A 16,255-nucleotide genomic window follows, 5' to 3' on the forward strand; every position below is an offset into this window, starting at 1 on the left:
TTGATGACAGGGAGGGTCTTGGAGGAAGGGCCACAGCTTCGAGGAGACTTTCTTCTCTAGCTCCACTCAGGACTGGCTGGGAAGGTAGGTTTTCGATCAAAGGGCCTTCCTTGAGAAGGCAGCCCCACTTCCACACACAGAGCTGGAGGGGAGGGGTGGGCAAGCAGGCTGCAGCTGATGAAGAAGGCACCCTGACTTCCCTCCACTTGCCCCGCAGAGGCCCAGCACACACCCCCTTTCTGGGTCTCTCCACCCTGTTACCTTGGACCGGGTGTCGGAGAGTGTGTTCTTGACCACCCGGACGGCCAGGTAGATGGTTCTGATGTTCATTTTGGGCTCTGAAAGAGAGAAACCCAACTGGAGGTCCACTGGCCTCAGGGCTGGGCTCTGAGGAGATACCCAGAAGTGGTGAGGCCTCACCTGCCACCTTCCATGGGAGACAGGGGTCCGGGGACTCATCCATGCCATGCCTCCTGAGAGCCTCTGACCCCCTACAAGCTCAGGGCCGCTACCCTCAGAAGCCACCCGGTGCTCTCAGTGCCCGCCCTGCAGCCCAGGGGCCGTCGTCTTCATGCCTCATTCCCTTGGCCTTTGCATCGCGTGGGTTTCTTTGGAAACTAGTGGACTCTCCTTGAGGGCAGGGTCTCCTCCTAAGAGCTCGGTGGTTCCCTTAGTGGGACACACAGGGCCAGACACACAGCGGACACACGGAGACCATGGCACCCAGCTGTGGAGGCCGGGGCTCTGGGGCCAGGCTGCTACGCTCAGTCTCTGGCCCCACCGCATCCCAGCTGTGTGACCTCGGGGACTTACTCAGCCCCTCTGAGCCTCAGCTTCCTTCCCTGTAAAAGGTAGACCCTGAGAGCATGTCCCTCACCAAATCTCTGTGAGCAGTGACACAAGTTAAAACACACAGGGCCTGGTGTGCAAGAGTGCTCTGTGTGTGCTGGAGGGAAGGCTGATGGGGAAGATCAGGGAGGTGAGAAAGAGCCTGGAGAAGGCTCTTGAGAGGTTGGCCTGGACAGAACCACAGTCAGGCACTCAGGGTGTTGTTACACTCAAGTCTAGGTGTTACTAGACATCACTGCAGGAGGAGGAATAAGAGGAAAGGAGGTCGGGGTGGAAGATGGCGGGAATTCAGGCACCAAGGGACGATGTTACACTTAAGAGTTTTTCATCTCTAAAATGGAAACCTTTTTTTCTGATGATAAAAAAAGTCTGTGTTCACTGAGAAATTAAAATAAAAGACAACCAGTCTTCACAGTTTAGGTGTATCCTTCTAAACTCATTTATGTGTAAATGAGCACCTAGATTTCTTTCACATGACCGAGGTCATGGAGGTGGAGGTGATGGAATTCCAGTTGAGCTATTTCAAATCCTGGAAGATGATGCCTTGAAAGTGCTGCACTCAATATGCCAGCAAATTTGGAAAACTCAGCAGTGGCCACAGGACTGGAAAAAGTCAGTTTTCATTCCAATCCCAAAGAAAAGCAATGCCAAAGAATGCTCAAACTACCACACAATTGCACTCATCTCACACGCTAGTAAAGTAGTGCTCAAAATTCTCCAAGCCAGGCTTCAGCAATACGTGAACAGTGAACTTTCAGATATTTAAGCTGGTTTTAGAAAAGGCAGAGGAACCAGAGATCAAATTGCCAACATCCACTGGATCGTGGAAAAAGCAAGAGAGTTCCAGAAAAATATCTATTTCTGCTTTATTGACTATGCCAAAGCCTTTGACTGTGTGGATCACAATAAACTGTGGAAAATTCTTCAAGAGATGGGAATACCAGACCATCTGACCTGCCTCTTGAGAAACCTGTATGCAGGTCAGGAAGCAATATTTATAATTTGACATGGAACAACAGACTGGTTCCAAATAGGAAAAGGAGTAAGTTAATGCTATATATTGTCACCCTGCTTATTTAACTTATATGCAGAGTACATCATGAGAAACACTGGGCTGGAAGAAGCACAAGCTGGAATCAAGATTGTTGGGAGAAATATCAATAACCTCAGATATGCAGATGACACCACCCTTATGGCAGAAAGTGAAGAAGAACTGAAGAGCCTCTTGATGAAAGTGAAAGAGGATAGTGAAAAAGTTGGCTTAAAGCTCAACATTCAGAAAACAAGATCATGGCATCCGGTCCCAACACTTTATGGGAAATAGATGGGGAAACACTGGAAACAGTGGTTGACTTTATTTTGGGGGGCTCCAAAATCACTGCAGATGGTGATTGCAGCCATGAAATTAAAAGATGCTTACTCCTTGGAAGGAAAGTTATGACCAACCTAGACAGCATATTCAAAAGCAGAGACATTACTTTGTCAACAAAGGTCCGTCTAGTCAAGGCTACGGTTTTTCCAGTGGTCATGTATGGATGTGAGAGTTGGACTGTGAAGAAAGCTGAGCGCCAAAGAATTGATGCTTTTGAACTGTGGTGATGGAGAAGACTCTCGAGAGTCCCTTGGACTGCAAGGAGATCCAACCAGTCCATTCTAAAGGAGATCAGTCCTGGGTGTTCATTGGAAGGACTGATGTTGAAGCTGAAACTCCAATACTTTGGCCACCTGATTCGAAGAGCAGACTCACCTGAAAAGACTCTGATGCTGGGAGGGATTGGGGGCAGAAGAAGGGGATGACAGAGGATGAGATGGTTGGATGGCATCACCGACTCAACGGACATGAGTTTGGGTAACTTCCAGGAGTTGGTAATGGACAGGGAGGCCTGGCATGCTGCAGTTCATGGGGTCACAAAGAGTTGGACATGACTGAGCGACTGAATGGAACTGAACTGAACCAAGGTCATGCTATATATAACTGTCCCACACTGTACTGCTATACTTAATATACAAAGAGCGGCTTTTCCATGAAAAAGATGGTATAATATTCCATATGTGGCTATGCATGCCTGTATGTGAAGTTGCATCAGTCATTTCCAACTCTCTGCGACCCAGTGGACTGTAGCCCTCGAGGCTTATCTGTCCATGGGGATTCTCCAGGCAAGAATAGTGGAGTGGGTTGCCACGCCCTCCTCCAGGAACCTTCCCAGCCCAGGGACTGAACTTGCATCTCTTCCGTCTCCTGCATTGGCAGGCAGGTTCTTTACCACTAGTGCCACCTGGGAAGCCCATATAAGGCTATACTATCGCTAAGTCCACAAATTTCTTGTAGAAAAACATGTAGATTGTTTTTAATGTTTTGCTTCTATGCACAATGTTATAAGGAACATCTTTATCCAATTGCCTTTGGGCAATTAATTTCTTCAGGCAGCTGATAAAATGTTAGATTTTGAGCCCGTGTTTTGGGCCCTATCCAAGTGAGCATCCAGAATCGTTTATCAGTTTACACCCCTGACAAGGAAGTATCGGTGGCTTGTTTCTTGTATTCTAGACCAGGGACTAGCAAAGTCTAGCCCTAAGTTTAATTCCAGCCCAAAGTCTGTGTTTGTAGACACAGCTTTATTGGAACACAGCCAGGCTCTGAAGTTATAACTGCTTCTGCTCTACTATGGCCAATTTGCATAATTGTCACAGACTGTGTGGTCTGCAAAGCTGAAAATATTTTTGCTATCTGCCCTTCTGCACAAAAATGGGTAGGCCAACTCTAGTCATTATCATCTCTGCCCATCAGACAGGTAAAAAGGAGTCTCACTATGGCACACCAGTATTGGGGCCTGGAGAATTCCAAGGACTGTACAGTTCATGGGGTCACAAAGACTCAGACACGACTGAGCAAGTTTCACTTTCACTGTTGCTTAAATTTTCATTTCTGTAAGAGATGGGTTTACTGTCAGGAGAAGGTCTTTCACATACAGTTGCTCAGTTTGTGTACTGCACAAGGATATGCAGCTGAAAGGCTGAACTGAAGCCAACCATGCATTTCTCAGGGCTTTCAAGGTGGTGCTAGTGGAAAAAAACTCGCCTGCCAATGCAGGAGACATTAGAGATGTGGATTTGATCCCTGGGTCCGGAAGATTCCTTGGAGGAGGAAATGGCAACCCACTCCAGTATTCTTGCCTGGAGTATCCCATGGACAGAGGAGCCTGGCGGGCTACAGTCCGGAGCCTGGCAAACAATGGGACAGGACTGAAGCAACTGAGCACAGCACGTGTGGTTCTCAAATCATGCAAAAACAAATGCTGCCAGCAGAGGGCACCTTATTCAAATTCAAGCGGATGCTCTGAGCCGGTGCTCTTGGGAACCGTGATTCCCTGTGGATAGCAAGGCCAGGTTTAGGGTTTGGGCTTAGGGATTCGGAAGCAGGGTTTCAGACTAAGTTTTGACTCTGGGTCAATGGGGCTTTAGGGCTACATCTATACTGTGTATCTAGGCTTTATCTGCAGCCTTTCATTTAGCTTTGGGAGTTATGCTAGGATTTGGGCAAACAGTTTGAAATTCAGGCTCAGGTAGAAGCTGGGGTTCAGGGTTGAAGGAGAGGGGCGAGGGTGTGGAGGGTGTGACACAGGCCGGTGTAGGTTCAAGGATAGCAAACATGAAGCTACGGAGAGCCCTGACTCCTTGGCCCACCCAGCAGGGTCTGTAAGAGAGGAAATGATCCAGGGACTTCCCTGGAAGTCCAGTGCTTAAGACTCTGTGCTTCCAACGCAGGGGGTAAGGGTTCGATCCCCGGGCAGGGCACTAAGATCCTACATGCCGCCGCAAGGTGCGGCCAAAAGTTTAAGAAAAAAAAAAAAAAAAAGGCCAGATATGAGTGACACCTGCCACCCTAGCTCCTGCCCGGTCTTCCTGCGGCGTGAGTGCTCACCATCTGCGCTCACCACTGCCCTGATCAGGGCCAGGGTCCCCACGCGGACGGCCTCTTTGCTCATCTCCATCTGGCTGAGGAAGAACTTCATCAGCTCCTTGGGGTAGGAGCGGGCTGCAGGGGGTTGGGGGGAAGGACGTCTTTAGTCGTGCCCCGAGTCAAGAGCAGCAGCGCTACAAGGCAGCCCCGGGACCCGGCGCTCAGAGGGGCCGGCACTCCCGAGGGCTCCCGGGGGCCCAGGGACGCCTCACCAAGGGCTATGAAGCAGTGCACGATCTCCGTCAGGTTCTGGCTGCTGTACTGCTGCTGGGCGGGGGCCCTGGAGCACACCTAGGGCGGGGCGGGCAGGGGATGGAGAGGTAAGCCCCGCAGAGGGGCACACGAGCAGGAGCCCCACCTGTGCCTCGCCCCCGGCAGGAGGCAGGAGGGCTTTGGCATCGGGACGTGGGCCCCACCGCCACCCTGCCACCCGGAGCCCTGGTCGGCACACCACCCGCCTCCAGCCCGCCTCCCCTGACGCGCCCCCAGCCCGCCTCCCCTGACCCGCCCCCAGCCCGCCTCCCCTGACCCGCCCCCAACGCGCCTCCCCTGACCCGCCCCCAGCGCGCCTCCCCTGACCCGCCCCGAGTCCGCCTCCCCTGACCGCCCCCAGCCCGCCTCCCCTGACCCGCCCCCAGCGCGCCTCCCCTGACCCGCCCCCAGCCCTCCTCCCCTGACCCGCCCCAGCGCGCCTCCCCTGACCCGCCCCCAGCCCGCCTCCCCTGACCCGCCCCCAGCGCGCCTCCCCCTGACCGCCCCCAGCGCGCCTCCCCTGACCCGCCCCAGCGCACCTCCCCTGACCCGCCCCCAGCCCGCCTCCCCTGACCGCCCCCAGCCCGCCTCCCCTGACCCGCCCCCAGCGCGCCTCCCCCTGACCGCCCCCAGCGCACCTCCCCTAACCCGCCCCAGCGCGCCTCCCCTGACCCGCCCCCAGCCCGCCTCCCCTGACCCGCCCCGAGTTCGCCTCCCCTGACCCGCCCCCAGCCCGCCTCCCCTGACCCGCCCCCAGCCCGCCTCCCCTGACCGCCCCCAGCGCACCTCCCCTGACCCGCCCCCAGCCCGCCTCGCCTGACCCGCCCCGAGTTCACCTCCCCTGACCCGCCCCCAGCCCGCCTCCCCTGACCGTCCCCAGCCTCCTCTGACCCGCCCCGGAGAAGGCCCCGCCCCGCGCGGCCCTGGGGCTCACCTGGACGTGGAGCTCCGTGAAGATGGTGTGGAGCTGCATCTGCGGGACGGGGCTGTTGGTGATGACGGACATCTCCAGGATCTGCCTCAAGACCTGTCGCGGGCGGGAAACGGTGGCAGGTGACCTTCTACCGACTCAGGTCACTCGCCAGACCTTTGCTCCTTGACTTTCTCCCTCCTCTGAAGGTATCAGTATCCCCTGGGAGTTGGGCAGAGAGGCCACTTCTCAAGCTCCGCCCAGACCCCTGAGTCCGACTCTGTTTCCAGCCGCCTCTGAGGATTGCGGTGGACACTTCAGCTCGGCAGGGCTGCTCTAGGCCACTGAGCGTGGGCGTTCAAGGCCTTCTTTCCCTCTCTTTTCTAGTCACCGGGAGGTGCATTCCAACTTTTAGACAGAAGATCTGCTGGTGGCTCCCCAAATCTGGCACGTTCATTTCTGTTCCCAGCTTTCACGAGGCGAACGGTCTCGCCTCATCTGTGAATGAGTGACCCCCTTCACAATATACACCAGCCCAGGTCACAACTCAGCTCAGAATCTTGCAAAAACTCCATCTCGCACACGTTCAAGGCTGGTAAGAGGTTGAATGGTGTTCCCCCCGAGAATCCATGTCCACCCAGAACCTCAGAATGTGAGGTCACTTGGAAATAGGGTCTTTGCAGACATAATTAGTTAGGGCTTTCAAGATGAGATCACCCTGACAACCCCTTAGGTCCAAGCACCGCTGTCCTTATGAGAAGAGAAGACACACAGAGAGAGACACAGAGATGGCCATGTGACGACGGAGGACACTGGAGTGATGCAGTGCGTGGGCCACCAGAAGCTGGAAGGGCAAGATTCTCCCCTAGAGCCTGCAGGAGTACAGACTGCCAACACCTTGATTTCAGAGTGCCGGCCTCCAGGACCATGACAGAACACATTTCTGTTGTTTTAAGCCACCTGCCTCCTGGTTCTTTGTTACAACAGCCTTAGGAAACCGATATGAAAGTTGTGACCTCACTGTGGGTCCCAGAACCCTTTGAGGTATCATCCTTTCTGCCTGGCTTCCCTGGTGGCTCAGAGAGTAAAGAATCTGCCTGCAACATGAAAGACCTGGCTTCGATTTCTGGTCCGGGAAGATCCCCTTGAGAAGGAACAGGCAACCCACTCCAGTATTCTTGTCTGGGAAGTCCCATGGACAGAGAATCCTGGTGGGATACAGTCCACAGGGTTGCAAAGAGTCAGACGTGACTGAGTGACTAACATACGTGGAACAGCAGCATCTGTTTCTCGGAAATCGGACAAGTGCCAGGTCCCGTGGCTCCGTCTCCCACCCGGACGACACCCCATGGGACACTCAGGAGCCCTAAATACCCCGAGCCCCCAGCCCAGGCCCCTCACCTGCGTGATGAAGAGCGCCTCCAGGCTGCCCTGGTACTCCGCCAGCAGCAGGGGGATGTAGTCGTACACCTGCTCCCGCAGGTCATCATTGGGCAGGAGGAGGCTCAGCATGGGCTTCAGGGACTTGATGACCCCCAGCTTCACCTAGCACAGGAGCCGGGTCTCTAGACCCCTCAGCCAGGACCCCCTGTGACATCAGCCCCAGCCTCAAATCAAGGACAAGTGACAGAGGGGACCTTGGAGTAGAGTCCAGGCCTCCCCCAGGCCCCGCAAGTGCGAAGCCTGTCCCCCAGGTCCTAATCTGTCACTCAGGTAGCCTTGGACAGGTATTCAACCTCTCTGTGTCTGCGTTTCCTCATTTGTAAAACAGTCCTGTGGCCCAGAGTTGGTGTGGAAGTGGCTCCTACAAGTGAACCGCTTGGAGAGGGCCCGGCACACGTGTAACAGGGACCCTGGTCCAGCAACTCCAGAGACCTTTATCAAGACACCTCCAGGGCCCCCATCACTCTGCCATTAATCAGGTCTCCACCTCCTTGGACCCCATGGTGTCTCAACTCCGCCAGCTGCACAGGCTGGAGAGCAATGACCCGAGGACCACGGGCTCCCACCCCCACCCAGCAGGGCCTGTCTCACCTCCGGGTTGTTGTTCCGCAGCCACACCGTCACGAAGTAGCGATACATGGGGAACAGCTTTACCGCAAACTGGTCCTCAGTCATCACGGGGTACACGCTGTCCTCCAGGTGCCTCAGGTAAAACTGCACCGTCTCGCAGAAGGTCTCCATGGCTGCCGGGGGACGTGCAGTGAGCCCCAGGGGGCAGGACGCAGAACAAAGCCTTCCAGGGCTGCCCCCTCAGGAGGAGCCCTCACACTTCCATAACCAGCAGGTTACTGAGACGGTCAAAGATGCTGCTTGAAAAATCTCCTGCGTCCCTGTCTGTCTGCCTTTCCAACCCCCCTCCCAGCTCCCTGTTTTGTCCTGCATGAAGCCCCTCCTTGACTGAGGGTGAAAGACTCCCCTGAGGGGTGGAGCACACAGGTGTGACTGGGCCCCCAGCCCTGAGGTTCATGTGGCAAGGTCAAGGGTGAGACCTGGAAGAAGACTTTTCACTCAGATCCTGGGGACTCCAAAGCAAAGAGTGGCAAACGCATTTTGTCCTACTTTTCTCAGGTACTGGGGATTGGGGCTCACAAAACCATGACATAATTAAAACCTGGGGCAAGGTGATCAGATATACATGGCCCAGGTCAAGCCCAAGCTGGGACCATTTCCCTGGTCTCCCTCTCCTGCGATTCCCACTGCCCTTTCGTCTCTACCTGTCTACCACTGCCTTCCTTCCACACCCTGATCGGGGCAGACCTGCAGGCCCAGGTGGGACACTTACCACCACAGATCACCTGGCGCATCTTGGCTTCATTGGCGAGCCTCAGCATGGTGAACATGGTGGCCAGGGTGATGCCCATGTATGGCATGAACTCAAACACTGCAAGGTGTGGGCAGAGGTCTCAGGGAGTTGGAGGAGAAGGGTCAGCAGAAAGGACACCACCACCACCCACACTTCCAGTGAGTGCCCAGAACAAGGCCAGGGAGCCCCTTTGCATGGGCTGGGCCACAGGAGATGGCAGGAGTCAGGCGAGGTAAGAAGTGTGAGCTGGGAGCAGGTGAAGGGGAGGGGAGATGGGGGGAGGAGAGAAGGAGGGAAGAGGAAAATGGGGAGGAAAAGGGAGGTGAGGGAGGGGAGATGGGGGAGGGGTGGGGATAGGTGATGGGGGAAGGGGAGGGGCGGAGGAAAAGAAGGAAGAGCCCTGCTCTTCCTGGGGCCCCAGGGAACAGAGAGGAGGCAGGTCGTGGGCCTCCCAAGCCGCCACTCCTTTGTTGTCTCCTAAACATATCAATAATCTCAGATATGCTGATGACACCACCCTTATGGCAGAGAGTGAAGAGGAACTAAAAAGCCTCTTGATGAAAGTGAAAGAGGAGAGTGAAAAAGTTGGCTTAAAGCTCAACATTCAGAAAACTAAGATCATGGCATCTGGTCCCATCACTTCATGGGAAATAGATGGGGAAACACTGGACACAGTGTCAGACTATTTTTGGGGGCTCCAAAATCACTGCAGATGGTGATTGCAGCCATGAAATTAAAAGACGCTTACTCCTTTGAAGGAAAGTTATGACCAACCCAGATAGCATATTGAAAAGCAGAGTCATTACTTTGCCAACAAAGGTCCGTCTAGTTAAGGCTATGGTTTTTCCTGTGGTCATGTATGGATGTGAGAGTTGGACTCTGAAGAAAGCTGAGTGCCTAAGAATTGATGCTTTTGAAGTGTGGTGTTGGAGAAGACTCTTGAGAGTCCCTTGGACTGCAAGGAGACCCAACCAGTCCATTGTGAAGGAGATCAGCCCTGGGATTTCTTTGGAAGGAATGATGCTAAAGCTGAAACTCCAGTACTTTGGCCACCTCATGCGAAGCATTGACTCATTGGAAAAGTCTCTGATGCTGGGAGGGATTGGAGGCAGGAGGAGAAGGGGATGACAGAGGATGAGATGGCTGGATGGCATCACTGACTCGATGGACGTGAGTCTGAGTGAACGCCGGGAGTTGGTGATGGACAGGGAGGCCTGGCGTGCTGCGATTCATGGGGTCGCAAAGAGTCAGACACGACTGAGCGACTGAACTGAACTGAACTGAAACAGTTTTCATTTCAATCCCAAAGAAAGGCAATGCCAAAGAATGCTCAAACTACCACCAATTGCATTCATCTCACACACTAGTAAAGTAGTGCTCAAAATTCTCCAAGCCAGGCTTCAGCAATACGTGAACTGGGAACTTCCAGATGTTCAAGCTGGTTTTAGAAAAGGCAGAGGAACCAGAGATCAAATTGCCAACATCTGCTGGATCATCAAAAAAGCTAGATAGTTCCAGAAAAACATCTATTTCTGCTGTATTGACTATGCCAAAGCCTTTGACTGTGTGGATCACAATAAACTGTGGAAAATTCTGAAAGAAATGGGAATACCAGACCACCTGACCTGCCTCTTGAGAAACCTATATGCAAGTCAGGAAACAACAGTTAGAACTGGACATGGAATGACAGATTGGTTCCAAATAGGAAAAGGAGTATGTCAAGGCTGTATATTGTCACCCTGCTTATTTAATTTATATGCAGAGTATATCATGAGAAACTCTGGCCTGGAAGAAGCACAAGCTGGAATCAAGATTGCTGGGAGAAATATCAATAACCTCAGATATGCAGATGACACCACCCTTATGGCAGAAAGTGAAGGGGAACTAAAAAGCCTCTTGATGAAAGTGAAAGAGGAGAGTGAAAAAGTTGGCTTAAAGCTCAACATTCAGAAAATGGAGATCATGGCATCCCGTCCCATTACTTCATAGGAAACAGATGGGGAAACAGTGGGAACAGTGTCAGACTTTATTTTTTGGGGCTCCAAAATCACTGCAGATGGTGATTGCAGCCATGAAATTAAAAGATGCTTACTCCTTGGAAGGAAAGTTATGACCAACCTAGACAGCATATTCAAAAGCAGAGACATTACTTTGCCAACAAAGCTCCGTCTAGTCAAGGCTATGGTTTTTCCAGTGGTCATGTATGGATCTGAGAGTTGGACTGTGAAGAAAGCTGAGCACCGAAGAATCAATGTTTTTGAATTGTGGTGTTGGAGAAGACTCTTGAGAGTCCCTTGGACTGCAAGGAGATCCAACCAGTCCATTCTGAAGGAGATCAGCCCTGGGATTTCTTTGGAAGGAATGATGCTAAAGCTGAAACTGCAGTACTTTGGCCACCTCATGCGAAGAGTTGACTCATTGGAAAAGACTGATGCTGGGAGGGATTGGGGGCAGGAGGAGAAGGGGATGACAGAGGATGAGATGGCTGGATGGCATCACTGACTCGATGGACATGAGTTTGGGTGAACTCTGGGACAGGGAGGCTTGGCGTGCTGCGATTCATGGGGTCGAAAAGAGTTGGACACGACTGAGTGACTGAACTGAACTGAAACATTCTAGAATGATGACCCAGACACTGAGTGAGATGGCGGTTAGGAGGAGGACAGCCGCGTGCCCTCTCCCATTGTGACACTCCGTTTTCTCGTGTACTGGTTCCCAGTGCCTCACTCATCCACGGGCCACTGCCCCACAAGGCCTGTGTGGAGCGGATGCTCAGTACGTGTGCACAGACTGAAAAGGGAAAAAGGGAGGGAGCGAGGGAGAGAACGGGGCCAGAGGTGGGGGGCGAGGAAAGAGAGGTGTGCAAGAGAAGGGCCGGCAGGAGAAAAGACACAGGATGGGAGGCACAGGGAGGGGATCTCAGCAGCTGAGAGGGAGGGAGAGACACCAGAAGTGAAACAGAGGAACGCCAGAGGAAGGCAAGAAGAGGGAGAAATGGGAGGGGGTGGGGGCAGGGACCAAGGCAGAGGCACAGGGGTGGCCAGACGGGCAGACGCCGGGGCCCAGTCCCCACGAGCCCTACCATTGCCGTTGGCCAGCTTGGCCAGGGTGATGATGACAAATTCTTCCGTGAGGTTGAGGGGTTTGAGATGGTGCTGCAGCTCGTACATGACCAAGCTGAAGTGGTTTCGGGACAGGGCCACCAGGGTGTCGCTGGCCACCTCTGCCCTCATGTAGCCCTCCATCTGCAGGGCACGGGAGAACACGTGGCTTCACCAGCATTCCTGCCCCTCACCTACTCCAGCCCTGCTGGGGTCCCATGGGCCCCCTCAGCCTACTGTTGTTCCCGTGAGATAACCGGACAAGGGCCTCGGGCCTCCCATGCCTCACCCACCAGAGCCCAGCCCCCTGGGGTGGCGGCCAGGTGGGCGGGGGCAGGACATCCACTACCTCCAACATGTCCCTCATCTCCTTGGAGGCGATGGTGACCAGCCTCTGGACGCAGCGCTCCTCCAGCTCTCCCTCCTGCTGGATGATCTCCTGGAGGATGTTGTAGATGTTGACTTTGCGCTGAGTGGAAATCTGGGGAACAAGTGTGGCAGGTGGGGAGGTCCAGGACCAGGCAGTGGGGCCTGGGAGCCCACAGATCCACTGCGGTCTCCCTCCTGCTGGCCCTCCCCCTAATACCTAGGAGACTGTGATTTATAATAAGACGTGTGTTTGGTCTTCACCCAAGCACAGAAGCCTGAAATCCTTGGAATTTCCTAGCAATGAGAGTGACAAAGATGTCTTTTTTTGTTGTATTATTGAGATGATTTTTGGTCCACACCTAAGGATGGGGAGGGTTTCCCTGGTGGCTCAACTGGTAAAGAATCCTCCTGCCATGTGGGAGACCTGGGCTCGATCCCTGGGCTGGCTGGGAGGATCCCCTGGAGAAGTGAATGGCTACCCACTTCGGTATTCTGGCCAGGAGAATTCCGTGGACTGTAGTCCACGGGGTTGCAAAGAGGCGGACAAGACTGAGCGACTTTCCCTTTCACTTGAAGGCTGGGGAATGGTTGGCAGGAGAACCCATCATCTGACTAGAGCACTAGCACTTTCAGTCCCAACCACTCGGACCCCCCAGGAGGAGAGTGGGGCTGGAAGTTGAATCAATTGCCAATGGCTAGTGATTTGATCAACCATGCCTAGATAGTGAAGTCTCCATAAAAATCCAAAAGGACAGGGTTCAGAGAGCTTTAGACTGGTGAACACACGGAGATTTAGAGGGGATGGGAGGCCCAGAGAGGACATGGAAACTTCACGCCCTTTCCCATACCCTTACCCTATGCATCTCTTCCATCTATCTGGTCCTGAGTTATAAGAAACTGGTAAGTAAAAGATTTCTCTGGATTTTGTGAGCCCCTCTGGAAAATTCATTAAACTCGAGGAGGGGGTCATGGGAACCTCCAGTCTATAGCCAATTGGCCAAACTTACCACTGGTATCTGAAGCACGGGCCAGGCTGGGGTGGTCTTATGGGTGCATGCGTGCATGCTGAGTCACTTCAGTTGTGTCCAACTTTTTGTGACCCTATGGACTATATATAGCCCACCAGGCTCCTCTGTCCATGGGATTCTCCAGGCAAGAATACTGGAGTGGGTTGCCATGCCCTCCTCCAGGGGATCTTCCCAACCCAGGGATTGAACCTATGTCTCTTATGTCTCCTGCATTGATGGGCAGGTTCTTTACCACTAATGCTACCTTAATGGGACTGAGCCCTTAACCCATGGAATCTGACACTATCTCCAGGCAGACATTGTCAGAATTGAGTAAAACTGTAGGACCCCCATCCCCAGTTGGTGTCAGCAGATTGGCTTGAGGCGGGGAATCCATACATTGAAATTGGATGCTGTATGATTAACACTCCAGCTGGTCGATGAACCCATGATCCTCAAACCGCCCCAGCTCTGCCCCCACCTCCAGCCTGTCTCACACCCCTCTCCCCTCCCCCATCAGACTCATCCAACTGGCCCTGCCCCCATGGCCTGCATCTGTCCTCGCTACTCAGCAAGACAGGGGTCAAACGGTCAGCATACAGGGTCCTCCACAGACTTGGCACTGACCCTCTTGCAAAGTTCAAGACAACATGCTCTATTTTGCTTCCTACATAGCTCTGGTCACCATTTTAAGTGACCTGAATGAGGATGGGATTTGACAAATAGGTTTTGCAACCTGATCACTCCTGGAGAGTCAGATTTGACAATGACTCTCATTCAACCAGGGATGGTACACCACCAAGAAAGAAAGGTGGATGCTTCTCTCTATGGAGCCTCATTTGGGAAGCACTGGACCACTATCAGTTCAGTTGCTCAGTCGTGTCCGACTCTTTGCGACCCCATGAATCGCAGCATGCCAGGCCTCCCTGTCCATCACCAACTCCTGGAGTTCACTCAGACTCACGTCCATTGAGTCAGTGATGCCATCCAGCCATCTCATCCTCTGTCGTCCCCTTCTCCTCCTGCTCCCAATCCCTCCCAGCATCAGAGTCTTTTCCAATGAGTCAACTCTTCGCATGAGGTGGCCAAAGTACTGCAGTTTCAGCTTTAGCATCATTCCTTCCAAAGAAATCCCAGGGCTGATCTCTTTCAGAATGGACTGGTTGGATCTCCTTGCAGTCCAAGGGACTCTCAAGAGTCTTCTCCAACACCACAGTTCAAAAGCATCAATTCTTTGGCGCTCAGCCTTCTTCACAGTCCAACTCTCACATCCATACATGATCACTGGAAAAACCATAGCCTTGACTAGATGGACCTTTGTTGACAAAGTAATGTCTCTGCTTTTTAATATGCTGTCTAGGTTAGTCATAACTTTTCTTCCAAGGAGTAAGTGTCTTTTAATTTCATGGCTGCAGTCACTATCTGCAGATTTTGGAGCCCAGAAAAATAAAGTCTGACACTGTTTCCACTGTTTCCCCATCTATTTCCCATGAAGTGATGGGACCAGATGCCATGATCTTCATTTTCTGAATGTTGAGCTTTAAGCCAACTTTTTCACTCTCCTCTTTCACTTTCATCAAGAGGCTTTTAGTTCCTCTTCACTTTCTGCCATAAGGGTGGTGTCATCTGCATATCTGAGGTTATTGATATTTCTCCCAGCAATCTTGATTCCAGCTTGTGTTTCATCCAGTCCAGCGTTTCTCATGATGTACTCTGCATATAAATTAAATAAGCAGGGTGACAATATACAGCCTTGATGTACTCCTTTTCCTATTTAGAACCAGTCTGTTGTTCCATGTCCAGTTCTAACTGTTGCTTCCTGATCTGCATACAGGTTTCTCAAGAGGCAAGGCAGGTGGTCTGGTATTCCCATCTTTTTCAGAATTTCTCACAGTTTATTGTGATCCACACAGTCAAAGGCTTTGGCATAGTCAATAAAGCAACACCTGCTCTAATCACCCTGGGGCCAGGGACCAGACCACTCAGGGAGTCCCAACACCCCGGAGCTGACTAGCTAATCTAGGGCTTCACCCCTAGAGAAGCCACACCTGCACACATTTCCCCCATGGTCCCTCTGCCTCCTGCCCAAGCTGGTGCTTTCCTGTGGGACTGCATGGCATGGCACACCCCTGTCTCTGGGGATCTGTGCGTAACAGACTAGTTTTTCAAGATGATCCTCTCCTGAGCTGTTGGGCTCACTATGAAAGTGAAAGTTGCTAAGTCCTGTCTGACTCTTCGTGACCCTGTGGACTCTAGCCTGCCAGCCTCCTCTGTCCATGGAATTCTCCAGGCCAGGATACTGGAGTTGGTAGCCGTTCCCTTTTCCAGGGGATCTTTGATCCAGGAATTGAACCGGGGTCTCCTATGCCTGAGTAATAATAAAACCTAGATTTTAAAATCTGTTTTGCAAATCTCTTTCCTATGCTCCTGGACCCTGGCATGCCTTCCTCACGGCTGCCACGTGTCTTTCTGTAAAATAAGCTTGCTATGGAGAATTCCTAGGGACTTCCCTGGCTGTCCAGTGATTAAGACTCCGAGCTTCTGATGGAAGGATCCAGGTTCAAAACTTGGATGGGGAACTAAGCTCCCACGTGCTGCTCAGAGTGGCAAAAAAAAAAAAACAAAAAACCAAAAAACCAGGAGGAGGAGGAAGGAACTCCTAAAAGGAATGCCCTGGTGGCCTAGTGGTTAGGACTTAGCACTTTCACTACACAGGCCCAGGTTCAGTCCCCGGTCAGGGAAACTTCCTGCATGACAGTGACGTGATGGGGCTGAAATACACACACACACACACACACACACACACACACACACACACACGAACTCCTATAAGGAACAACTCCTTTGCTACCCACCCTCAAAAGCTCAAGGATAGTCTAAAATCCAGCAACTCTCTAAGTGTGCTCTGCAGACCAGTAGACACATCACTTGGGAACTTGCTAAAAATGCTAAGTCTTGGGTTCCACTCCATACATCCACTGAATCAGAAGCTCTCACGAT

The 16,255-nt window shown here is 52.7% G+C and overlaps 1 protein-coding gene across 8 annotated transcripts in view; it reads right to left on the bottom strand.

The window, feature by feature from the left end:
• The window catches only part of MROH2A (maestro heat like repeat family member 2A), a 55,970-nt gene that overhangs the window by 37,530 nt on the left and 2,185 nt on the right, over window positions 1–16,255 (bottom strand). For all 8 annotated transcript variants that reach the window (XM_002686562.6, XM_059885222.1, XM_059885221.1 and 5 more), the window contains exons 4-12: window positions 12,229–12,360; window positions 11,861–12,023; window positions 8,758–8,856; window positions 8,007–8,158; window positions 7,374–7,517; window positions 5,997–6,089; window positions 5,023–5,101; window positions 4,772–4,885; window positions 262–338 (exon numbers count right to left, since the gene is read on the bottom strand). In XM_002686562.6, coding sequence (XP_002686608.2) covers window positions 262–338; window positions 4,772–4,885; window positions 5,023–5,101; window positions 5,997–6,089; window positions 7,374–7,517; window positions 8,007–8,158; window positions 8,758–8,856; window positions 11,861–12,023; window positions 12,229–12,360 — 1,053 coding nt within the window. The remainder of the gene's footprint in view (window positions 1–261; window positions 339–4,771; window positions 4,886–5,022; window positions 5,102–5,996; window positions 6,090–7,373; window positions 7,518–8,006; window positions 8,159–8,757; window positions 8,857–11,860; window positions 12,024–12,228; window positions 12,361–16,255) is intronic.

This window comes from Bos taurus, chromosome 3, assembly GCF_002263795.3.
Source record: "Bos taurus isolate L1 Dominette 01449 registration number 42190680 breed Hereford chromosome 3, ARS-UCD2.0, whole genome shotgun sequence".
Taxonomy (NCBI): Eukaryota; Metazoa; Chordata; class Mammalia; order Artiodactyla; family Bovidae; genus Bos; species Bos taurus.